At 33.4% G+C, this 22,903-nt stretch overlaps 2 protein-coding genes across 18 annotated transcripts in view; one reads left to right on the plus strand and one right to left on the minus strand.

The window, feature by feature from the left end:
- Window positions 1-785: 785 nt before the first annotated feature.
- On the minus strand, window positions 786-6,095 carry LOC138694777 (MICOS complex subunit MIC13 homolog QIL1-like). The gene is made up of 3 exons (XM_069818832.1): window positions 5,710-6,095; window positions 4,086-4,230; window positions 786-1,079 (listed from the first exon to the last, which is right to left on the minus strand). The coding sequence occupies exons 1-3, from the start codon at window positions 5,727-5,729 to the stop codon at window positions 888-890; spliced, it is 357 nt and encodes a 118-aa protein (XP_069674933.1). The 5' UTR covers window positions 5,730-6,095; the 3' UTR covers window positions 786-887.
- Window positions 6,096-6,489: 394 nt separating this feature from the next.
- The window catches only part of sw (short wing), a 62,045-nt gene continuing 45,631 nt past the window's right edge, over window positions 6,490-22,903 (plus strand). For 9 of the 17 annotated variants that reach the window (XM_069818820.1, XM_069818823.1, XM_069818825.1 and 6 more), the window contains exons 1-3: window positions 6,735-7,016; window positions 7,096-7,298; window positions 10,128-10,246. In XM_069818820.1, the coding sequence (XP_069674921.1) occupies window positions 6,873-7,016; window positions 7,096-7,298; window positions 10,128-10,246 (466 nt within the window). In that variant the 5' untranslated portion in view covers window positions 6,735-6,872. Of the gene's footprint in view, window positions 6,644-6,733; window positions 7,017-7,095; window positions 7,299-10,127; window positions 10,247-22,903 lie in introns of those variants that run through there. The other 8 variants (XM_069818815.1, XM_069818817.1, XM_069818816.1 and 5 more) reach the window with 3 other exon arrangements.

Genomic DNA, 22,903 nt, shown 5'->3' on the forward strand with positions numbered 1-22,903 from the left:
ACTGGTTACATATTACACTAATCAGACTTCAGATGTATACAACTATAACTATTATCAACTTTATTTTACATCAATGGAAACTAGCAAAAATAAATTTGTACGTAGTGAAGAAATAAATATTGTTGCCAAGGTAATTAAGGTCTTTGATGCTGAGGAAGTGATTTGTTTATAAAAAATCAGAAGAGAAATTAAAATAGTGGAAAGCAACCATACCAAGTTATCCACACCAGATAAAAACAGAAAAGTGAACCAAAAAATCACACTGTATGACATGGATAGGTACATTACTGCTACTAAATCCGGCAATGCTGAGTTCAAAGTGCAAACTCTTTTTTTCGCTTGCTCCTGCCAAGGCAACCAGCACTCACATAACTTGATCAGGGTTTCAATTTGTTCTGTGAACTTATATCTAAATAGCAACATACCAACTGATGTGCTAGCACTTCAGTCTTTGCATGTCTACATATCGATGTCTGAGAACCAGACTGTTCTAAGTCCAACTTTTTATAAGCAAGAAATCTGTGTTTCATTGTGTTCCAGTTCTTGTCTGCTTATATCAATCGAACAAAATTATAAATATTCCTCTCCATAAGGTTGCTATGAAGCTAATCCAAATTGTTTCATGAAGCTTTGACTGTCAGGAGTTTAAAATAGCTCTCCTGGAAAAAAAAAAAAAAAAAAAAAAAAAAAAAAAAAAAAAAAAAAAAAAAAAAATGGACTTGGAACAGCCTGGTTCTGGGCCATCGATATATTGTGTCATTTTTCAAATGTTCAATACAAAAGCAAATTGTTAAGCATTTTTATTTGTTTTCTTAAAATAATATAATAATCATACAATTCTAGCACTTCTTTTTACAAGCTATTGTAACACTTTACTAGCAGTTCATTTACTTTACAGTTTCTGCAGTCTTCTGTGGACTCTGTTCTAGTTGTTTTACAATATAATCATATCCTTGTTTACTCCATTCAGTTGTCTTATTAGGAAGATCACTTAGGAATATGAATGATGCGACTACTCCTTTATTCCAATAATTCTTTGCCATGAAAGAGATTTCGTCCATTTTTGGTAGTTCTGGAACCTAAAAATCAAATTATTCTTTCATTAGTCATTAATAATTAGAAGAACGCAAAAATACTGTACAAAAATGCAATAGATATATGCCTGACATAATATTAATTCTCATGTACCGTAACATTTTTAATCAGAAGTAATCTCTTATTTGAATGTGTTACACATTTTGAATTTGAACTGAGTAAAGACAACCACACATAAGATTAAAAGGTACTGTAATTTAATACTTAAACACTATAAAATAAAACTAGAAAAGATTGACGACCCTTTCCTCCCTCTTAGTCTTCTCATTAAACAGTAACTATCTATGAGGGTGGATCAGAAAGTAACACACAATTAAAAATATACAAATGAACTCATATCTTTTAGCTACTTTTCTACATATAGGAGCCAAGTTTCTCAACACATTTCTCCCGCCGTAGTGCCAGTTTCAGTATACCCTATTCATAGAAGTCCATTTGGTTGGTGTATAACCATCTGCAGACAGTTGATTGCACTTCTGCATTGGTCACAAAGCGATGGCTGGAGGTTAGCTTATATTAAGATTCCGACCCCCCAAAAAAATCGTCACAATTCGCAATAAGAATTCCGAAGATGATCACCCCAAATGTGCCACTTTGGGTGTTTAATACTTTACACAGCCAATGACGAGAACTTTCTATGCCAGGAATTTTATATAAATAAACCAACATTCCGTGTTACAGGTTTGTTAATTGTTATAAATGTAGGATTTGAGATGTTAGATGTTTTTCCAATTCACTGCGGGCTAAGCATGGAGATGCATTATCACCTTTACTTTTTAACTTCGCTCTAGAATATGCCATTAGGAAAGTTCAGGATAACAGAGAGGGTTGGGATTTGAATGGGTTACATCAGCTTCTTGTCTATGTGTATGACGTGAATATGTTAGGAGAAAATCCACAAATGATTAGGGAAAGCACGGAAATTTTACTTGAAGCAAGTAAAGTGATAGGTTTGGAAGTAAATCCCGAAAAGACAAAGTATATGATTATGTCTCGTGACCAGAACATTGTATGAAAGGGAAATATAAAAATTAGAAATTTATCCTTCAAAGAGATGGAAAAATTCAAATACTTTGAAGCAACAGTAACAAATATAAATGACACTTGGGAGGAAATTAAACTGAGAATAAATATGAGAGATGCCTGTTATTATTCAGTTAAGAAGCTTTTGTCATCTAGTCTGCTGTCAAAAAATCTGAAAGTTAGAATTTATAAAATAGTTATATTACCGGTTGCTCTGTATTATTGTGAAACTTGGACTCTCACTTTGAGAGAGGAACAGATATTAAGGGTGTTTGAGAATAAGGTGTTTAGGAAAATATTTGGGGCTAAGAGGAATGAAGTTACAGAATAATGAAGAAAGTTACACAATGCAGAACTGCATGCATTGTATTCTTCACCTGACATACTTAGGAACATTAAATCCAGACGTTTGAGATGGGCAGGGCATGTAGCATGTATGGTCGAATCCATAAATGCATAGAGTGTTAGTTGGGAGGCCGAGACGTAGATGGGAGGATAATATTAAAATGGATTTGAGAGGGGTGGGATATGACGACAGAGATTGAATTAATCTTGCACAGAATATGAACCGATGGCGGGCTTATGTGAGGGTGGCATTGTATCTCTGGGTTCCTTAATAGCCATAAGTATGTATGTAGGATTTGAGAGTACCAACATTTACATGTTACTCATTTGAGTATGTTCGTGATTCTCCAAAATTAAACGTGTGGTGTGGGTTAGTACATGATCATGTCAGCTCTCTCTTCTTTGCAGAAGTCAATTAGGCCTATCTAGGTATGCTATATATTCCTTCAGATTGGAGTAATTGAGCGAAAAATAGGGACTCGCGTTATTTTCATGCACAATGGTGCACCAGCACATTTGAACCTTAGATGTCCAGTTTCCAAATGGCTGGAGCAGTAGTAGTGGGCCCATTGCTAGAGCTCCTAAAAGATTTATTCTTCTGGAGATTAAGAATTTTGTATATAATGTAAAAAAAATTATAATCTGTGAGCTTTTAAGCATAATTGGGCAAACATGGTAGGAAATTGAATATTGTTTCAGCATCTGCAGAACCACAAACAGAGCACATACCTAAACATACTAGTTTCAGGAAAAAAAAAAATTAACACTTGAACCATTAGTTTTAAAATTTCTAAAATAACAAGTGTTCAAAAGAGCAGGTAAGATTTTTTTACATCGCTGGTGAAGCATAAGATTTCACAACGCTTCAAAGACTGGTTCTATGACCTTAAAAAGTAAAAGACCTTTTTAACTCTTCCTCCTTCACCTTCGAAATGTTGTGAAATCTTATTCACCGTCAACAATGACGAAAGTTCGTATTACTACTATTTTGAATATAATCCACCATTTCTTCCTCACCTAGAATATTAAAAAGAAACAGTATTCCTTATAGAGTAGGTCTATTATTTCTCGGAAAGAGAATCCTTAAGTTGCATCTACAAGACTGAACTTTTCTTTCAACTTAATGCATTCAAGCAATGCAAGCAAGAGTGAATGAAACGCATTTAATTGTGCATGCTTTTTTTCCACTAAAAATGTGAACGAATGCGGCAATAAATTATTGAAAGCTACACATTGCCGTGAGTATCTTGTGCGTATTTCGTTCAACAATAACATGTAGCGAGCAGCTGATTGTTTTAGGTGGCCGTGAATAAACTGAAAATTCTTTTGTTTGTTGATCGTAAATACAGTAAACCATTTAAGCTGAAAATGGCGGCAAGTACGATTAGCTTTATTAATACGAGTGTCTATGAAGTGTTCAACCACAATTTTGCGAATTAAGTAGGCCTAAGTATTGGACTGATATTTAATATATTGTGAAGATGACGTTCAACGGCGCACCGTATAGACATAAAATCTGCATTTAACGTAAGTTAAAATTGAATCGTGTAGATGCACTTTTACTTGTTTCTCATTTTTGGTCTTGTTTGAAAAGGGCTATACGTCAATCTGACAAACATTACCTCAACAGGCACTTCCTTCACGTATGGTGCTACTGTCTTATAAATTTTGGAATATAATTGTGTTGTATGTTCGCTGTCCTTCCATACTCCTTCGTCTACAGTGTAATAAACCACACCACCAACCATACCAGCTTTAATTCCGAACCTAGAATTAAGAAACATTTTTACAATTCATAGTGCACGAAACAGTAATTGAACAAATTCTATATTCATAGGCTAGCTACATTAATTGCACTTCTCAAACTTTCATTAAATAGACACAAATCATGTACAGCGCACTGTCTATCCCCTTGCCTTGGCTTCTACATCCGGGTCCATACACGAAACGAATGTTCGTCAAATCAAGGTGAATATAGAATAATGCACCATATATTGGTAAATGTTTGAATACACGGCACTTAATCTTCGTTGCGCATTCTATCACCAGAGGTGTTTTGACAACTTTTTTTTTCTACAAAGAGCCAATTGGCTAGTCTCCTACATTTAGACAACACATCCGGACTCAAGTCATAATTCAATAGACACCTCACATAAGAGCCAATTGGCTAATCTCATTTTCTAGAGCTCTTTCAGTGGAGCAGCGAAACCTGAAGTGAGACAAGTGGCCAACAGGCTTGGAGCTCACATATTGTTTCTCTCAGCTCCAACTCTCTTTGCAAGCTTTTAAATTTCTCCTCCCATTTCCTCTCTCTTTCAATTCAATTAGCGTATACTAGTCAAAAGAGCGAACTTTTAAAAATGCTAGCCTAAGTTTCTTGTACTGATTTAAGTGTTAATTAATCGTGTGTGACACATAATTGACATGATAATTTAGTACTGTAATTTTTACAATACAAAGTCTATGATTTGACTATGGTAGCCGCTTCTTGCGCCTCTGACGGTGAATAAAAATAAATACTTTAGTTCCGTGTAGTATTCAAACATTACCCCTCACATAACCTCAAAGAATTGTTGTTGTGTCAACTGTCCGAAGACAGATCTGAACCTCACAAGTGATACAAAGAAGACACCGCTTATGAGGCAACTATGCCAGGAGGTAGTGGGGTAGGGTGGCCAGTTCCTTTCCCCCCTCTATTGCATACATCGCCGACTAGCTATATATTAGCCTACACTAGTCACACTTCAGATGCATACAAATTCTTCTTCATCTGACACATATCGTCAAGTGAGATGTACTGCCTGATATTAGATGTACATAGGCCTATCAGCCAGAACTTCAACCAGAAGATCTCAAAGAATTATATAGGCTACGACGTATTCGAAAATGTAATGCAGTGGTGACCCTTTGTGGAAGAGCACCCTTCACTGCACAGGGCAAGTATGCGAGCGCAGCTCGTTACAATGCTTGCAATATCAACGTTCTTTTCTACTCGTTAGTGCAGTGTTTCATAAGCGCAGCTGATTTGGTCACCACTGATTTAATTAGTGACATTCATGAAAAGTTAATTTGCACTGGAGTAATTTTCCATAACATGTCACTTGCTTAGGTCAAAGTTTCTGCAATGTATGGTAACTGAGCGTGAAGTGCCCAGAGTCCACATTACGACTAGAGTACATATTTGCTTCCCATGCAGTGAAACTCAAATTGAGATCAAAATTATCAATACAATTTTTGTATACGTACTTAAGCAATTTGAAAGCCATCTTATTCTTTCAATATTAGCACCAGCCTTTTTTTTTTTTTTTGTGAAGTTACTTGTACCTGTCCTTTTTAACTACTCTTTTCCAAATTCATCACGCCAAACCTCGCCTGCAAACCGCAATGATAAACTGCAACAGATCAGCTGTTCAGCCAGTGAATACCGCAGTGTATTAAGGACAACTCCTTACACGCTCTCTGTGAAACAATTTACCGGTCACAGGCCTTTTTTATGCGATGCAGTAGGCCTACTGTTACCAATGAAGAAATTATGTCACAAGAATGCCATTCTTCTCATATTTTCAAACAATTTGCAGTGAAACTAAAATTGAAATCAAAATTATCAATAAATTTTTGTATTGATTTCTTCTCGCCGCAGCCAGTGAATACTACAACGTATATATTAAGGACAATTCCTTACACGCTCTCTGTGAAGCAATTTACCGGTCTCTATGCCTTTTTTTTTTATATTTTTGATGCGATGCAATAGGCCTATTGTTGCAAATAATGCAATAATGTCACAAGAACACCATTCCTCTCATATTTTCAAACAATTTTCAGTTCATTCAGGCCGAAATTCCCAAGGCCAGGTTCATTTTTAAAATATTGCATATTATAAAATGACCATTCCTTTAAATACTTCAAGTTAAATTACTCCTATTCAGTTATCAGTTTTATTCTATACTGGACAAATAACTGGCTTTTTCAATATTTTTTTTTTACTTGACTGCCGTACACCTGTTTGACATATTTGACACATGTCATTATATACAGAAGGTGTCTTCGACGATGTTCTTTGCCTATGACGTCATGCAATAATTATGTTGGTTTGTGAGTAATGGATTACATTTTGACTTCTTAAGAGAAGCTCCCAATACTTTTGGGTTTCTTCCTCATATTTAATAAAGTCAAGGAATCTGTAAGTACAGTGCATTCTGTAAGCCTAAAGAAGTATACATATATACATGCATTCTGACCCAACTTTGAAATTAATCGATAGCTGTTACTTCGTCTCTAGCGGGTTGGATGCCATTTGCTGTATCCCGTCTCTAGCTGATAAAGAGTCTGACATTGTGCAGGATTCTTTTTCCGTTTAAGGAATAGGAGTATTGTTAGTGATATAAATTACATAATTTTGTGATTTACTGATGTATCAACATTTGTTCAATGCATCTACAGACAGAGCTAGAAATATGGCGGATCGTAAGGCCGAAATTGAAAGGAAGAAAGCAAAATTGCAGGCACTCCGGGAAGAGAGAGACAGGCGTCGACAAGAAAAAGAGAAGAAAGATGTAAGTAATGTCTATTTGGTACAACTCTTAACGCAGTTATGTTTATAGCTTATATGTTAAATGTATGCATTTTGTTTAGGCCGAAGAAATTGCAATTAGATCTGTCACCTCAGAAAAGGATCAGCGGAATGAATTGGATCAGATGTTGAGTTCCATAGGTTTGGCACCAGTTTCTGATGTTCTGTCTAGCCTGTCGAGTTTGTCCAGCCTCACACCAGAACAGAGCACAAATGCTACTCCTGAACCTAGTTTACAGCTACATTCGACTCCACCGGCTACTAGGTAGGTCCAACCCCTTTCGTATCTTAATAATAGACCTAATAGTACATGTAACTTACCGGTAATACATTGTAAATGTACGAAGTTTCTATACAATATCTTTTGATCAACATAGGAAGTGTTCTGTACCATAACACCTTTAATTAATAGAAATGTACCAAAACACTTTAAAAAATTAGGCTAGGCCTATATAAAATCTTTGAGAATGAGTGAATTTCATATAAAAGATTTTATTAATTTCACGAATGCTGAGATACGAGGGTTGGGGCATAATTAATAGTAACTTACTTACTTACTTTACTTACAAATGGCTTTTAAGGAACCCGAAGGTTCATTGCCGACCTCACATAAGCCCGCCAGCGGTCCCTATCCTTTGCAAGATTATTCCTTTGCTGTGGTCGTGCCAGAGAATCAGTCCTATTCCGGGGCTTATTGTAGGGATTCGTAACAAGCTGTTTTTTACGGCGATGGGTTGTTAGCCCTTCGCCCAAATACCCTGGAGGACCACTCCTTATCGACTGTCCACGACTGCTTATTCAATATATTCGCAGCTACCCTCCATATCTGGAGGCCGTCTCCCCTATCCGCAACCTGAGGACGCGCCATGCCGTGGTGATAGGGACTCACCATACATGGATTAATAGTAACTAGCCTACTTTTTTTTTTGAATGAGAATTCGAGCGTGAGTGGAAAATGTGAAATATAGGTACAGATGAAAGGACAAAGAATGGACGAAATGTACGGACATTTAACAACACGCCAACATTTTGCTCCTCATGTTTATTACAGTCGTTGCCATAACATTACAGGCAGTAGTAGCCCGTGATTACAGAGATTGGCAGTTCTGCATGAAAAATAGTTTATTTAGCAAACACATGGTGTTTATTGCATCTAAATCGGATAAAGCGTGTAATTACAGCGCCTTCTCAAAGTTGACTCTGCACCCGAAATTGTACTCCAACAATCCGCGCGCCCTTCCCACCCCGTGCGCTACATCTCTCCCACCTGGCACAACTACATGTAGTGGAGATATGCTCCACATGTTGATACCGGAATGAACAATCATCAGGAACTTTCTATCGTTCAAACGCTTTAAACTCCTACCGAATTTCGTTATGCCAACTTTTCTAGCCTACACCTGTACTGGCAGGTAAAAAATTAATAATAATAATAATAATAATAATAATAATAATAATAACAACAATAATAACATTGTCTCTTACAGAGTCATCAGTAATTCTGTGTGGCCTCGAAGGTCGCCAGATTTAACACCTCCAGATTTCTTTCTCTGGGGATATCTCAAGTTGTGTCTTTGCTAGACGCCCTGGGAACATTATTGAACTGAGACAATTCATACTTGAGGCAATGACATTTGTGACACCCGCAATGCTGGATGCGACCTACCGCAGTATGATTAAACAGGCGAGGAAATGTTTAGAAATGAATGGTACACATGTGGCACCAATGTAAGACTGTTTTATTTCCCTGGCAGGAGTCTTAACATATTTTAAAATCTCACGAATTTTGTTTTTGTATTCGTTTTTCTCCTTGTAGAAATATAAGTATCTTTATTTCAATAATTGATTTCCGAGTTGAGTTGTGCTTAACGTACACAGAGTGGTTCACATTAATCATAAAATGTGCCTCGCAATGTCACACGCAAAAAGTGTCAAATAAAATAATCTAACTTGTTAATGTTTGTGGCACAACCCAACCAACTTCCATTTATTCCGCACAGGTAATGTTTTTCTTTACATTCGCGAAAGGGGAACCTAAACACTTTCTGCTGACAAATTCATGTTGCTGTATGCAACCGATGATAACAAATACCCTGTGTACGACTTTCCCACGCAAAATACAGTTCGAAAGAGGTTATGGTAGCACACACAGCCAACAGGCCGCCATCTGTTGCTACGACGTTTAAGTTATACCATACACATTCTCAAGTTCAGATTGAACGCCTTGATTAATAGGCAACTTCTCTGACATAAAAGCTGAAATTTGCTTCAAATCGCTGACTCACAACATTGACGTCATGACACACTTTGAAATGAACACCTAGTATTCAACTGCTCTTATTCTCCAATCAAGAATCAAAATTATGTAGCATGTTTAAAAATTCAAGCTAAATTGAGGTAGGTAATATTACATGGTAGCATCCTCCACTGTGGATTAATGGATTACATTTCTGACCATGAAACGAGTGGGCTTGGGTTCAAGTTTTTCCCGAGATTTTCCCCTCTCAACCCTTTGAAGTTGCATGCTAGGTAACTTTCGGCTTTTGACTTTGTACCCATTTCGCCTTCATTAATTTCAACTTCATCTATCATCTTCGTTTCTGGTAGACTGTGAGATGAAGCAGATATGGTGATGTGATTCACCTACAGGTTTTGTCTGTCTGGGAAAGCTGCATAGATCCCAGGGAGCTGAAGGGGCTTTCACAGCAAACTATGGCAGATCAGGGATCTACTAGGCTTGTAGCTCCCTCAGACAGATGGCTCTGTGGTGAGTCGTGGTATCTGCAGTGCAGCGTTCAGGTCATTACAGAATGCAACAGGACGTAGTACGAGATTTGGGAACATGCCATTGATCTGAGAAGGCTGTAGTATGTCAACAGAGAGACTGTGTCAGACCTGGATGCTGTAGCTGAATTGATAAGATGGCATCAAGTAATGAATCATGTACAAAGTCCTAAGGACTTCAGCAATCGTCCCACTATAAGGAGGTTCGCACAGTAAGCCTCAGGATGCAGTACAAGACCCTCCTCAAAAAAAATTGTCAGTAGCACAAGTCCTTTTGGTGGAACAAGTGAAATTTGACTTTGTTTTGTAGCAAACGACGAGGCAGTCAGCTGAGTGTGGTGAGTGTTCAAAGCACCAACATTCCTCCACGTGAAATGGTGACGTATACAAAGCAGACACAGACTGCATCATCAGGCCATGAGAGGGACGGTGAGTACAAACCAGTTTTTTGTTTTGTAATGTAGATAAAATATTGATAACATTCATGAAAGTTTAGTATTTCTATTGCTTTTTTTATTTATTTTTTTTAATGAGGTTATTGTTGGATTACAGACTTTGGTTCAAAATTGAGTAAAGATTAAAAATCTTTAATAATAATTCTGTAAATATTTTGTTACATTCTTCAGGCAAAAATTTTGAACATATTAGAAACTTAAATCTGTTCAACTCATTTAAAACTTCAGAATACCGTTTATTTAAAAAAATGTTAATGGAAATATGTATTTACTTGTTGAATTTATGTGATTACTTATATTATTATAATAATCTTCTTTGTAATCTTTATATTAGGAATGAGAAAGAAACAAGTCACTAACACTTAACATTTGCCTGTTTTTATCTTCAGAGCTAAAACAGTGAAACTAAAATCATTTTGTGTTTCATCTTGAACTTCACTTCTTTTTGAGTTTCTTTGTGATTATTAAAGCTCCACACAAATATTGAAAAAGTTATGTTAAAAATAAAATTTAAAGAAAGCTTGTTCGAAATGTATATTAAGGAACAGCATTAAAATATCAAGTTATACATTAAAAATAAATTGGCGTTAACATCACCACGTCATACATTTATGATGATTTTTTTATGCTTTTCTTGTAAATATATCTGTGATATGGAACACAAATATTTGTTTTCCAATATATCAAATAATATTTGCTTTACATAATATTTAAGCTTGTCTCCATTGGAAATAATTTACAATATTTTTAAATTGCTTGAATAATGACCATGAATAGTCTTCAATTTTTGTTAACGTAGCTGTAGTGCTGTTTGGCTTAAACTTTAAAACTTATGTTAACAATGCATATTTGAAAATCATTAGTATTATTAAAAGCATACCAGTATTTAAATTAAAATGTTGGAATTAATACTTACATATTACAAAATACAGTAATCTCTTAATTATTGTTGGCCTGGATGGCACAGTCGATAGAGTGCTGACCTTCTTTGCTGAGGTTGCAGGTTCAATTCCAACCCAGGTCGATGGCATTTAAGAGTGCTTAAATGCAGCAGGCTCATGTCAGTAGATTTACTGGCATGTAAAAGTACTCCTGCAGGACAAAATTCCAGCGATACTGATAACCTTGGCAGTTGCAAGCGTTGTTAAATAAAAACTATAATTTAATTTAATTTCTTAATTATTGTCCACTCAGTATTATAATCTAGTCACTACATTTCACACAAGACTTTTAACAATGTCCCCTTCAAATCTTCAAAAAAAATTTTTAACACTGAATAATAAATTAATATGAAGTGTGTATTATGTCTATAAAAATTTCTAACAGACATTAAATATTTATTGATCATATATAAGTAATTAGCGGAATTTTAGAGTTGTTTTAAATATCTTATAAATCATATCAGGTGAAGAGTTCTCACATTATGTACAACAAAACTCATGTTGCTACCATTCTAATTATACTGCCTACATGTGTCTTAACAAAATTAATAGAATTAGGCAATATCTTTCTCATTAGCACAGTCACAGTCATGAATGAATTACTGAAAAATGAAAGTCGTAATTAGAAAAGAAATTACGAAATTTCAGGTATGGTGATTGTTATGATATTGATCATGATCCATCCTCTTGTCTTGTATTTGTCCAGTCCGTTATTAGTTTATTACATATGCATATTCATTAAGTTATGAATGCTATATTTCTTAATTCATTCAACTTTAAAACACCTATATTATTAAATTTCCCAATTTTTAACAGTTTCATGTGACAGAATCTGAAGATACTTAAATACGATTAGGATTTTTCATTAGAGTACATTATACTCTCTGAAATTGTCTGCTGCATGCAAACAAATTAATAATATGTGTATTTGCAGAATGTATTGTCAGTATTATGTTTGCAAACAATTGTATTGTGATAAATTTGTGAGAACTCTTACTGTTGTAAACCAGGGATTGATGTTCATAAAGGGAGAATCAGTTGTGTTATAGTGCATGAGATGCATTAGAGAATATTATTTATAACTTATTAGAGTTATGTTAAAATGCAATTGTGTGAACAAATTTGTTTTCTTGTGTCATTTTAGAGTATGCAGTTACCACATTGCTTTCTCTATTTATGGCATAATAAACTAGTGATACACAAAGACACACTTCATAATTATAGCCTTTCGAAGGTTCAGAATGTTACCTTTTTTTCATGCTTTTATTCAGATTGTAAAATGGATACACTTACAGAGTGATTGGGTGATTTATGAAATCATACTAACGTGCATAACTTGAGATGATCTTCAGATGACTGTGGTAAAAACAGTAGTTATAAACATGCACCTAATTTTCAATTGTTTTTTTTTAATTTCGCCAAGTTGTCTTTCGTCTTTTCTGGTCTTCTCTGTGGATAGTGGTTTAGGTATAACCCACTTCTGAGGTTGCTGCGAATGGAAAGTGGAGTTACATTACCCCAATGATATGATAGGATTATCACGATCATGTGGTGCCAAGTAGGGTCTCAGATCTGAACTTAACCTAAATTCCAGGTCATGGACGAACACAGAAATAATTCTCTTTCAAGGAAAAATTCTTGTGCTCTAACCAGGAATCAAAACTGGAACCTCATAACCAGGGAACGGATTTATATGGACTAAAAATATATGAAATATGTAAATATATATGTAGTTATTTTTACCAAAATATGGAATTAAATATGGATTTTTACCAAAATATGGAATTAAATATGGACTTAAAATTATAAAAAAATGACTATGTACGTTAAATATTGGTACATTTTAATCAAACTAAACAAAAAATATAATGGACGTACCTTATCTTCCAATGTAGTTTCAACAAAACACAATTTTTATTGTCTGTTACCATAACAATAGGTTACAAACATTTCTTTCAAGTGCTGAAAAGTGAATCTTCTTCTATTGTCTCTGAGGATAGATTTATACTGACTAAAAGAGCGTTCGACGTCACAAGAAGTAACTGGTACATAATTCAATTTCACAATGTCTGCTGGGGATAAGTCCAAGTTAATCTTCACTGTTGATTCACCACTCATCACAGCAACAACCTTTTGTAGTTCTTCATATCCAGGGTTTTTTGAAAGTACAGTGTCCACCTTAGCTCTTACTGCATCTGCAACTTTACCTCTACCACGATTCAGTTGTTCCACAGTACTATTTATAATTTCAAAACTTTCAGATAGTGAAAGGTGCCTATTTTGGAGACTTTTGAGCGTTTTTATGATGCATGAAAATGTATGCTGAATGTGAGCTAAGTCATTCTTCACACTTATGTCACAGGTAACTGTTTTCGCAGTATCAATTGAGACTGCATCTTCAGAGTCCAATGCAAGGAGAACATTGTTAATAGAGTCTATATGTTCGGCATAATATTCAACTGCTTCTAGCCATGTACCCCATCTAGTTAAAATTGGCTTTGGTGGCAATGGAATTTCAGGGTACATTTCTTTCAACACGTTAACTCTACTGGGAGCTTTGAGAAATACTTTTTTCACTGATGAAATCAACAAATCTACTTTAGGGAAATTGTCTCTGACCACTTCTGCCACACGATGAAATGCATGCGCCACACAAGTAAAATGAGTCAATTTAGGATATACAACAGATAATGCTTGTCCAGCTTTGACCATATAAGGGGCAGCATCGCTAATAAAGAATAACACATTATCGTACATAATACCCTTTGGCCACAGGATACCCATAGCTTCGTTGAACAGTTTGACTATAGTTTTGTTATTGCACTTTTCTAGAACATCACAATGTAAAAGAATTCGTTCAGAATATTGTTCACTTAACAAACCGATAACTACATTACCAACAAGTCTACCTTCTTTGTCGGGAGTCTCATCAATGGAAACCCAAATTGAACTATCTTTAATTTCATCTCTTATCTTCTGTATTGTCTCATCGTAGATGGATGGAGCATACGTCTTCCTAAGTGTTGACTCATCCGGGATTGTATGTTGAGTATATTTTTCAAGGAATTCCCTGAAGACCTTATTCTTTAGTTTGTAGAGAGGAATATCAGCAGAGATGAGAGAACGGCACAGGTCGATGTTAAACTCAGATCTTACATTCGATGTTGTTGGTTGTGTTAAAAACAATTGTCTCTGCTTGGAATTTAGTTGTTTGTTGGCCTGATGTTTACTAGTTGTAATGTGTTGTTGCACCAGGAACTTTTGTGTAGATGATACTGCACACTGACACAAATTACAAAATAATATTTTATTGTCAGTTGATAAACCATCTTCTTTAAATTCTGAAATGTAACTTGTTAGTTTTGATTTTAAATTGACTGAATGACGTACTTTTGGCATATTTACCGTCTTTATAGTATGATTTACAAAACTGAACCTATGTGTACTCTGACTGGCATTTAACTGTTGAGCTGCACAACTGAAGTCTGTTAAAAATTTTAAATTAAATTAATACAGTTTTGTAACTTACTTTCCCATTGTTGATAGGACTGCTAATTTTCAAATAACTCTGATGTTAAAGGGATTACTGAACATGTGTTTAAATCTCTATTGTTGAAATGTATTTTTAAAAGTTAATGGAATTTTGTTTTGTTTTATTGTTAAACCTAATATAATATGGACTGTTTTATATGAAATATGGAAAATATATGGAAATTAACGAAAATATGTACTAAACTCTAAAATATGGAAAAATATGGAAAATAAAAGTAGGATTTTTCAACCCTACACATTGTGAAACATAAAGATAATGCAAAATATAAATTATATTAGCTTTATAAGTAAATATGTATTTACATATAAATCCTTTCCCTGCTCATAACTGTAACCAGAAGCTCTGAGCATTGCAATGCTATGAACTGCATTTCAACTCTCGAGTGGTATACAAACAACAGGCCAACCTTTTCTATAATCTTTTTGCTGTCAGAATAATCCTACAGTAAACAATAGCATGTGACTGAAATGAGACTTGATTGGCCGCAGTTTGGCACCACTGATGCTCAGTGTGTGATCCCGTCCACACCTGTACATTTTGTTTCTTGTTAAACATTTCCCGTTACTCATCAAAGTAGACCTAATCTCACTATTATGCATCCGTTTGCTTGGGAAACAATTACTTTCCATTTAATTAAATTATTTTAAACATTCGTTTAAGGTCAGTAGCTATTGGACTAACTTATTGTTCCTCTCTTGCATTTAACCACACTCAATGAGGATGCAGAAGTCATAATACTACGTGCTTGCGCAGATAACAAGCTCAAGGCCTCAGTCGAGTAATACATTTCTTTTACATAATGTTGTACATATGAATCAAGTTATATGTATTTACCTGCTAAAATTAAATTTCCTTTTAAAATAAGTACAAGGTTATGGCCTCACATACATAACTATGTTTTCCTGCATCATGTTAAGTGTTTCGATAGTAACGAATCACAGGTATCACAGCCACGTGCTTGTGTTTACATTAGAATTATTCTAACAGCGAAAAGATCATAGTTCTGTTTGAGGCTTTGTTAGGTGCAGATGGTTTTGGGAATTTTTTAAGTTTTATTTGTGATGCGGATTTAATTTTTGTATTGTTGCAATGGAAATACTATTGTAGAATATGAGCAGTAATTTGCACACCTGTTGGTGCTACGACCACCATCAACAGCTACGTGGTATGAACCTTGGCATCCATTCTGACTTCTCAGAATTATTCTCACAATCTTTTATTGTGTTTATCTATTTTCTTCTTCCTTTAAGACTTAAATTTTTGTAAATATATTATGAGTTTGTGTGTCCAGCCTCATGATATAGTGGTCAGAGCTTCTAACTACAGTTCATTAGGTGCTGACTTCGATTCCCGGTTGGAACACAGAAATTCTTTGTGAGTTCATGGTCTGTAAATTAGGTTAAATGTAGATTTAAGACCTCTCCTGGCACCTTATATTCATTGTCATCCTATCATATTATGTCGTCCGGTTAGTGTAAATCCGCCTTCCAGGCGCCAACCTCAGAAGTGGGTTACACAAGAGCCACTGCCAGGAGAGAAGACCACAAATGTCGAAAGACAACCTGGTGGCATTAAGGGAAAAGAATGATGAGTTTGTGTAATTTGACATTTATTACTGGTATTGTAGATAATGAATTCATGCCTGGATTCTTCAAAACAGTACATTTCAACAATCTTCTATGATTGTGTACATTACAGTTTGTAGATTGTTAATTGTCATCTTATTATTAAACATGCTGCATGGTTATTCACCTCAAATAATGAATTAACCATGATCAAGTCGTCTGTACTCGCATAACTAATGAGCATGTTATGACAGCAGATATGTTGCAAGACGTAGAGTAAGACATTCATTTGAGCTGCTAGCTTGCAGTTCATTCATGAACAATAATCCACATTAGTTGTTACTTGCAAGTTTTGAGTCTGTCAGTGATACAGACTGTGATAACTTGGATTAATGATATATTAACTTAGTCTTAATATTGTCTTTTGTAATGTATACCAGGGCTCGAAATGGATCAGAGTGGACTGGAATGGCAGTCTGGTTTGTGAATTTAAGGGACCCTTCCATTCTGTCTTGTAAGAAATGGCTATGGTCCATTCCAGTTCGTTTTAATTAGATACGATATTCCGATACATTTTATAGTTAAATGTGAATTATATTGTTAAAAATACTGAGAAAGGCATTGTTGGTACTTCTTTATTTTATTATAGCATGGTTCGTGAAAATGTTCATTTCGAGCCCTGCTGCATACTGTACTCTTATTTTGTAAATTTAAATGATTCAGATTCAGTTTCTATTGGTATGCAATAACTCTGCAACTGTTGAAAATTGGCTTCAGGTTTACAGAAACTATTACTATTGTAACCTGAGGGATCACCTCAAATTTTGCACGTTAGTAATCAATTATTCTGTAATTGTAGATTAATTATTTTGGCATTTCATTGGTCTTGAGAAATTTTTCCGTATTACTGGAGACAAATTACGAAACATTAATTTTAAATAAACTTACTTCACTTCCTATATTGAGTCTCTTATATTGTTAAAATTTTTTATTTACCTGTAACTGTTTCTGTTTGTGTTTTGTACATATATACTTCTAAAAGTTAAAGACATAACTGTAATTATCAAAACAGAAAGTAGCATAACTTGAGAAAATATTCAGTTAATTTCAAGCTGAATCATACTAACTAAGGAGCTTAAATTTTGCGTTTCTCTGATTTTTATCACTGACATACAATATACACCTTAATTACTCATCTCCAATTGAGCCTATTTTATGTCATAAAATATACATTAAGTTAAAATCAAACAATATTAAAAAGCATAGCATATTAATTGTCTTGCTCTGTGTTTTAAATACGGTTTGATTTTAACTTAATGTACATTTTATGATTCAATGAAAAAAACTGTTGCATTTAATGACCGATAAACGCAACTATATCAACTATTTTATGTATCTATATTGTATAAGGATTTTATGAAGAAGAAGTGTACTAGTTAGCAGTGTTATAATATGATAATGACAACATTACATAACTTAAAAATTGATAAAATTTCCTCCTAATTTCATATATAAATATAACTATTAGTCATGTATTAGTATTACAATGTTTTTTCATTCATAAAAATGTAAAATTTTATATCAATATGATAAAGCAGTATTAAAAATCCTAGAAAACAGATTCTTGTTCTATTTTAACTTTAATATAATTTCAATGCTTTTATAGCACTGCTACAAAATGTTTAATTGTGCCATCATTTCATTGCTAGAGGCTTTGATCAATAGGCGATAGTGTTATTGATGTGATAGCATTTTCAGCTTGTGCCACGAAAGATCATTAAGTATAGTAATTCGATACACTAATTCATGTACAAAGTGTAATTATGATCACATTGTTTGTTGCATGTTGCATATATTTTGAGATGTTTGCTTCATTTTGCAAGACAATTTAATTGGAATGATGAAATGTTTCTTGTTGCCTTCAGAGTACCAGTGAGGGGGGGGGGGATATATTAGCAAGTTATTCTCATATTTACTTTTGTAGAGTTTGGTAATGCAGTGCCATAGTCGGATATGAATGCTGTTTACACACATATATGCATTGCGTATATAAGGAAACCTACATATTCTGTCAGTGCAACCAGCCTCATAGCAAGTATGTCACACTGGTTCATAGTCTACATGTAACATTTTTATAAGCTAAGCAAAATAATAATTATATATTATTCTACTTTCAGATAGGACTTTCAAATTTGATTATAAAGCTATTTTTACAAAATCATATTGCAATGTTCTGTTGCAAAATATTAATTATGGTGATTGATTTTTCTCAAAATTTTGAGACAGGTTTAAACTTATGATTATATGATCCCTTTAACTTAAAATTCGATATATTATTTTCATATTTGTCACGTGTTTGTAGTGATGAACATTATAACTATCTTTGTTAAATGTAAATACAGAATATTTGCTAATTAATTACGGATATCTAAGTGTAGTTATAAATAAAACACATAGAATTAGTTTTAGATGCTTAGTTCTTCTCCCTTGCAGTTCAAGTATTTTCATGTTATTGTTATAATTTTATTAAGTTCAAAATTAATTTTACACAGTTCAATGTGTAAAGTTCTTTAGGAAAATCTTTCGTAAATAAAACAAAAATTGTGATTTAAAATTGAACACATTTTAACTTCATTCCAGATAATTAAGAATTTAAGGAAATATGAGAATATACATTTCTGTATATAAATATTCTAATAAGTTACACAGAAAAGAAGATTAAAATGACAGTAGGTCTACAAATTTGTTACATTGTCACTATCCAAGTACTTTCGGTATGAAATTCATTATCTTTGTTATTGTAGTAAAGGTATATTAACCATTATCATACGAGTACTAAGAAGAGACTCTGTGAAGTTCACGTATAATTAGCAATGGTATAAACAGTTTTTCGTTTTACTTTTGAATATTAGTCTGTTAGCTACTGTAATTTAGATTCTTAGAAATCATGATTTGAAGACATATGAAATTTATACTTACTGTACTGGAACATGAACTGTAAACAATAAAGGCCAATATATTAAAAAGTTTTACTTCAGTCATTCTTATACATGTTGCAGTATTTATGTTTGTTGGCATAGAACATATAGAGCTTACCAGTACAAGATCTTATCAAAATGGAAAGAGATGTCAGTTACATGGACATCAAATAATTGTGTAACAAAACATAAGAAATTCTTAAAGTAACATTATGTAAATATAAGAAATTAACATATAAACATCATACAAATAAAAAACATGAGCATGTAAAAACTTCATCCCAAACTAAAATGAAACTTAGGTTAATTGGTAATAACTTCTCATATCTTGTCCTGGTAAGTGCTTCTCTCGTTCTCGTCTTAAAGAGTGATTCCACATTGCACATTGTCGTATTTGATTCCATGATTTGGAATTCATTTTGTTATTGTCAAGTGTAGATTCATTTTACACCTTGGCTTTGTTGCTCATTTAGAGAATAGGCACAGCTTGGTTCCCTTATTTGCTGCCATTTGCTCTCCCTGCTTCTGCATTGCTTTAATAATTATCATTGAATTTTATGAATCCAAGTGTGGTGGCAGGTTTGCTTTTAACTTAACACGTTTCACCATTCTCACTGAGCTTCAAGAGTACAGTGGCAGCATTGTTAGTGTGTTTATCTTTCTAAATCTTTAACATGCATCTCTAAGAATAAGGATCTGGAATTCTTGAACTGTTTATTTTCATACCTGTATATGATTTAAACTATCTTGAATGCCTGAGCTTGGAAAACTTGAAGTGTAATAGTTTTCTTTATTTCATTTTTAACAACCGGTAGTGCTACCAAATTTAATGCACCTTCAGATGATTCAACAAGGATGTTTGCAAGATTGGGAGTTTTATCTTTGTAGTAATGCTTAAATCCATTTATTGTTTAAATAGAAGGTAAAACTGACCTTTGTGTTTAAAACAATTTTTGTAAATGTATGCCAGTCATAAATATTTCTCTTCACCAACTCAGAAGAATCCTACAGACATCTGCAAACCTTAATGATCTTCTACTTTCTTGTTTGGACTGAAATTAAAATTGCATGCATAAATTACTATGCTGAAGGATAATTATAAATAAATCCCCCTCCCTTTTTTTAAATATCGAGAGTTGTTTCCAGAATTCATATATAAATTACTTCATGCCATCTTCTTCCTCATAAGCCGAGAAATGTGCTGTAGAAATTGCTGTAGTGACTTTGCTGGATAGACTGGCTTAGGTGTCATAGAATATTGATGGTAATAATATACCTGCAACTATGTAATAATTAAAAGCAGCGTTTTAAAAATATTCGTTATTGAACTGTGTAAAAATTTACACGAATTAAAGAAGGCAAATGAATTCCTTAGATTATTGATTAAGAGTGAATTTTCCCTTTAGATATTATTCCTTCAGACACTTATCAAAGAAGAAATTCAGCTATAGTATTCATTGCATGAAAAATGTGGAACTTAAGTGAACTAATTACTATGTTTATTAAAGAGTAATTCAGTGATTTATTTTCTTCTCTTTGTAAATTTAATATCACTATATTACCATACATGGCTGGCTATATATTCTCCTAAACAGTGTAATCTCATTTATGATTTGTTCCTCACTGTTAAAAAATACGACTTTGCGTTAAGTCCTCAATACAAAACATATTTAATACAGAAATAGTAATTTTCTAACGCGAATTATGGTAAATGCTATTAAATTTGGTTGCATAAGAATGTAATGCACATGTCATTTTTAAAATAAAAGTTTTCTTTCAAATTACCTGAATAATTAGTATTGTAAGACTGTTCTTAATGCTTTGTGTAAATAATTGTTTTAACTATCAAATTAGTGTATTAAAAATTGCTTATTTACTGCAAGTAAAGTCATTTAGTCAATGTTTTGCATTTATTTTTATTTTACAGAACTGTGAGAAATTACTTCATGTTTAAGATATTATTCTCAATCAAAGTTAATGTACAAAATTCTATTATAATCCCTTGGAAATTTCTTAGAAAGTTCATAGTCTGGATTGATTTACTTCAGAAGTTTGCTTCTGAACTGTAAATGGTGGAGTTTTCTAAATTTTGTTAAAAAATTTTATAAGTTAGGATTTCATATGTTTTTGAGACGTCACAGTAAGAACAATGTGCCGAGATTCAGATGAGGTTGTCTTATTATGATTATTGTAGCGTGCAGTAAGTGGAAAATAATTAATGAGATTGATTGTTTTATTTAAAAGTATGTGGGGAAATTTTTTGTACTGATACTTTTATAAAGAAGACTGGATATACTGTCATTTAAAAATAGCAACTCTGTGTAATCCCATTATTTCTTAAATGATGTATCTATAACTACATTCTTTTTGTGTCAGAGGTGTCTGATACCTTTTCTGTTTGTTAAAGAAAAATATTCGCGTATTTTCTGTAGTTAACAGTTTAGTTTATAATTCAGTTGTCCAGATTGGACTATGCTGACGAAGATATTGTAATGTTATAGTTCAGAATTTTGCAGACTAATTAAAATAATCTTCATTGTGGTTTTAGATTCTTGCATCCTTTCTGGAGTATGGGGTTAAGGTCATTTTAAATCAAACATATTTATGCTTAGGTGGTTATGAAATACACATATATGTAGATTATTTGTTTGCTTTGGTTTTAATATTCAAATGTTGGAATAATAAATAGCTGCGTGTGTTGTACTAACATAATTGGGGCCAGAAATTTCTGCACCAAGGCTCAAGATTTCAATATGCCATCAATATTAGACAATACGTGCAATACATTAAGAGCAGTGTAGTGTGGTCTGCCTATTTTCTGAATAAAATGACAGAGAATGTTTTGTTATCTTTTGTGAATAGTTTATTCATTTTGTGCAATACTGTGTTTCTGTAATGAGATACTCATTTACATTAAATCTTGAGCCTTAGTTGGAGTTTATTTATTTCAGTTTGTTGAATATTATTACATGAGGTTGGGTATTATAACATCTCTGTGGTTTTCAACTCTGTCAAACATCATTGACATAAATTAGGAAATTTTGGAAGTGATTTCTTACATTTGTCCATGTAACAAAATTGACTTATAAATTTTGTGTGTTGTTAGTATGAATTGTTATTTTATCGTTATTCTTACTTTTTCTATACAGTATAATTTGCACGGCTGCACAATTGCCAAACCTATGTTGTATTGTTATTTATTATTTGATGACATATTCATAGAAGATTAGAAAAGTAAAGAAACTGTATCATGACGTGATTTCTAAAGCTCTTCTTTAATCTTGAGCTTTAAATGGAAAGTAAAAATACCTAGTAAAATATCTGTAATTATAAATTTGACTCAGATACTTTCATGTAATTAGATACCTCTTGAATTTCATTAATTTATACGAGATATTCCTAGACTTTGGGTATACTGATAGGACATTGAGAGGATAGAATCAGTCACTTAAAGTGCCTTCATTTCGTGGGTTTTGCGTCAGAATTGGTTATCTTTTTTTTCTGGACAAATAGACTTTATATTTAATTTCAGAAAAGTGGAGTCTATTTTATCTGCAATATGTATAAAATATATCGTAGGGGAAAGAAATTAAA

Source organism: Periplaneta americana, chromosome 2, assembly GCF_040183065.1.
Source record: "Periplaneta americana isolate PAMFEO1 chromosome 2, P.americana_PAMFEO1_priV1, whole genome shotgun sequence".
NCBI classification, from domain to species: domain Eukaryota; kingdom Metazoa; phylum Arthropoda; class Insecta; order Blattodea; family Blattidae; genus Periplaneta; species Periplaneta americana.